Source organism: Arachis ipaensis, chromosome B03 (genome assembly GCF_000816755.2).
Source record: "Arachis ipaensis cultivar K30076 chromosome B03, Araip1.1, whole genome shotgun sequence".
Classification (NCBI taxonomy): Eukaryota; Viridiplantae; Streptophyta; class Magnoliopsida; order Fabales; family Fabaceae; genus Arachis; species Arachis ipaensis.
Genome location: NC_029787.2, coordinates 124500007 through 124502769, shown reverse-complemented (window position 1 = coordinate 124502769; position 2763 = coordinate 124500007). Strand labels below are relative to the sequence as shown.

Genomic DNA, 2763 nt, shown 5'->3' with positions numbered 1-2763 from the left:
TGCTAGCATGTATGAAGTAGCATCCAAGTTGCCAATGTGAATAACACTGCATTTCAATATGATTCACCACAAATCTTGGGGCACCTTTTAGCCATATATATATAACTAATTAACTCCTGCGACGCCCTTTCATAGTTTCATTTGATTGATTTATTTACACTTGAGTAAACGTCCCTATATCTTTTCTTGAAATAAAAGGAAAGAAAAAGATGATGCCGTAAATCAATTTTGAAAGTTTCGGACAAACTTTAATTATTAATTAAATTTACAACTTTTTACTTTATTAGATAAATGAATCTACATATTACAATTTTTTTTAGCACAAATTATTATTCTCTAACTCAAAAATTTACGCATGACATGTAACGAGTGAAAATAAATCTAAAATCCAATTAGGATAATTTTATTAGTTAATATAATTTATTATAAATAGAAATAATAAAAATGAGATGTTCTTCAAACTTATATATTTAGCAATTACGATTTGTCAAAATCTAATAAAGTGTTGACTAAATATATTTGGATATTAATAAAGAATAAAATTGTTTATTGACGGCATAAATTCCACATTTCACACATGCCAAAGTTCTACTTGTTCAAAATATCATCCAAAGAATATAAAATTTTGCTAATAAGTACCCTAAATTCCCTTGTTAAATAACTGAGTATTTCACTTGTCATTAACTAAACATATATCTTATCTCTCACTTTTGTTATGTTATATAAGTACTTGAAATTTAAAAGACAATAATCTACAAATTAGATTAACCATTCTTTTTTAATTTTCAAACGAATTACATATATTTTTTAAAAAAAGTTAAATTTATAGCTTATTATTTTATTTATTATTTTCTTGCACTTATACGCCATTGGAATAATTTATTTTTAAAAAGAAAAGAAAAAAGAGAGAGGGGAATCCAATTTACACAAGTGACGCAACTATAATTATTATCACGATTCTCGTAGCCTTATTAAATCCCTATATAAATAAGTGAGGAGTGGTTCTATTGTTAGGCTTGAAGAGAAAGCGCGGCCACACCACCACGATGGGCGGCGACAACCTCAAGTTCCTCTGCAGCTACGACGGTAAAATTCTTCCCCGCTACCCCGACGGCAAGCTCCGCTACCTCGGCGGCCACACCCGCCTCCTCTCCCTCCCTCGCTCCACTGCCTTCTCCGGTTAGTTAGTTCGCTACTCACCAACCAACTACCACTACTGTCCTTTTTTAGTTTGTTTTGTCAGTTACCACTTACAAGTTTCGAGACATAATAACCGAATTCCGTTACAGGGCTGCTTGTGAAGCTGGGAGACCTGTGCGGTTCCCCCGTCACTCACCTCCGCTGCCAACTACCTACCGAGGACCTCGACGCCTTGGTCTCCATCACTTCCGATGAGGATCTCGCTAACCTTCTCGAGGAATACGACCGCGTTTCATCTTCCAAGATCAGGCTCTTCCTTTCCTATTCATCCACCGCCAAAACTACGCCATCCTCTTCTTCCTCTTCTTCTTCCTCATCCTCGACGTCGTCGTTTCGCGCCCAAATGTGTACCGGAACCAAGAAATCCGCTGTCACTGCGAGAAATTCCGCTTTCCCCTGCTATGGTTACCGTGTCCCGGGAAACGCCGGTGGTGTTGTTTACCTCGTAAACAACTGCAACCACTGGCACTAGTGCCAGCTTAGCTTCGATCCACGGATGATGGAACAGAACAACAATTAAGAAACTATTTTACTAATTAAGAAAAGGATGTGAATTTAAAGATAATTATATAAATGTGTACATATGTGATATAAATCGCTGGGAAGGATTGGAGTTTTAGATTGTGATCCTTGCTTTGACCATTAATGAATTCCAGTCAGATTTCGTTTCGATCCAAATTAGTGATGGTGAGTGAGTTCGTCCTTTTTGGATTTTTTTTCTTGACAATATCATATCGAAGACGAGAAGATGCTTCATTGACGTTTAATTTTGTTTTATTTATTTATTTTAATCTTGTTCTGGCTGTATGAGTTGTCCTGTTTCGCATTTTTCTTTAATGCGTTCCCTTTTTCCTTTCTTTCGGCCGGTATGGCCTTATCCTATCTTTCCTTGAGGGACCCTTTTTAATTTCTCTAATTTTCACAACTTGAAATTATTTGGCTTTTATTCTAGTTGTATAATTGATTAACATTTTGACATTTGGGGTTTCAGGTTTGCGAGATCTGGAGGATACAAGAAACAATCTTACATACTGGTATAAGATGCATTTTAGGGGAGTCCTTCCACTGAGTTTTTCCATTACTTTTTGCCTAATCACTTGCCAGTCTAACTTTTCTATGGTTCAATTTCTCCGGTATATATGAACATAGGCGTCTTCCTCTGCTCAAGTGAACCGTGAACACTGGACATGTTGGGTTCGTGCTATACTATGAATAGCAACAAAACCAGGGATGGCAATGCAAGTTGAAAACCCATTCATAGGCTATGCAATGCAAAGAGATGACTCATCAAGTGGCTCAAATGGAAACTATCTAAGGACGACAGCTGGAATATGAATGAATGTTCACTGGAATAACTTGAACACATTTAATACCCACTCATTCAACTACAAACAAAAAGAGGGAAAAGGGCACTAAAAAAGCAACATAAAAAGAACCAAAAGTCCAAAAAAAAAAGGTTGAGAATATATCACTTGTATATCTCATTTTTTTACTTTTAATATTAGAAATAATTGATAAAAATTTAGACAAAATAAAATTTTGTCTTTTATATATATATAAGTT

At 35.4% G+C, this 2763-nt stretch overlaps 1 protein-coding gene across 3 annotated transcripts; it reads left to right on the top strand.

The window, feature by feature from the left end:
* LOC107631356 lies at positions 952-2563 on the top strand. Of its 3 annotated transcripts, XR_001618548.2 has the most exons (4): positions 952-1179; positions 1290-1887; positions 2192-2234; positions 2350-2563. XR_001618548.2 is itself a non-coding variant. In XM_016334785.2 (2 exons), the coding sequence occupies exons 1-2, from the start codon at positions 1047-1049 to the stop codon at positions 1670-1672; spliced, it is 516 nt and encodes a 171-aa protein (XP_016190271.1). In that variant the 5' UTR covers positions 952-1046; the 3' UTR covers positions 1673-2133. The 3 variants fall into 3 exon arrangements, 1 of the variants encoding a protein (XP_016190271.1); XR_001618546.2 differs by lacking the exon at positions 2350-2563 and having other exon boundaries at positions 2192-2296; XM_016334785.2 differs by lacking the exons at positions 2192-2234; positions 2350-2563 and having other exon boundaries at positions 1290-2133.

What these genes read in the sequence shown, in the direction of transcription:
- LOC107631356 (XM_016334785.2), top strand. Translation starts at nt 1,047, where the DNA reads ATGGGCGGCGACAACCTCAAGTTCCTCTGCAGCTACGACGGTAAAATT. An exon ending in TCGCTCCACTGCCTTCTCCG is followed by an intron (nt 1,180 to 1,289) that starts GTTAGTTAGTTC and finishes ATTCCGTTACAG; the next exon opens with GGCTGCTTGTGAAGCTGGGA.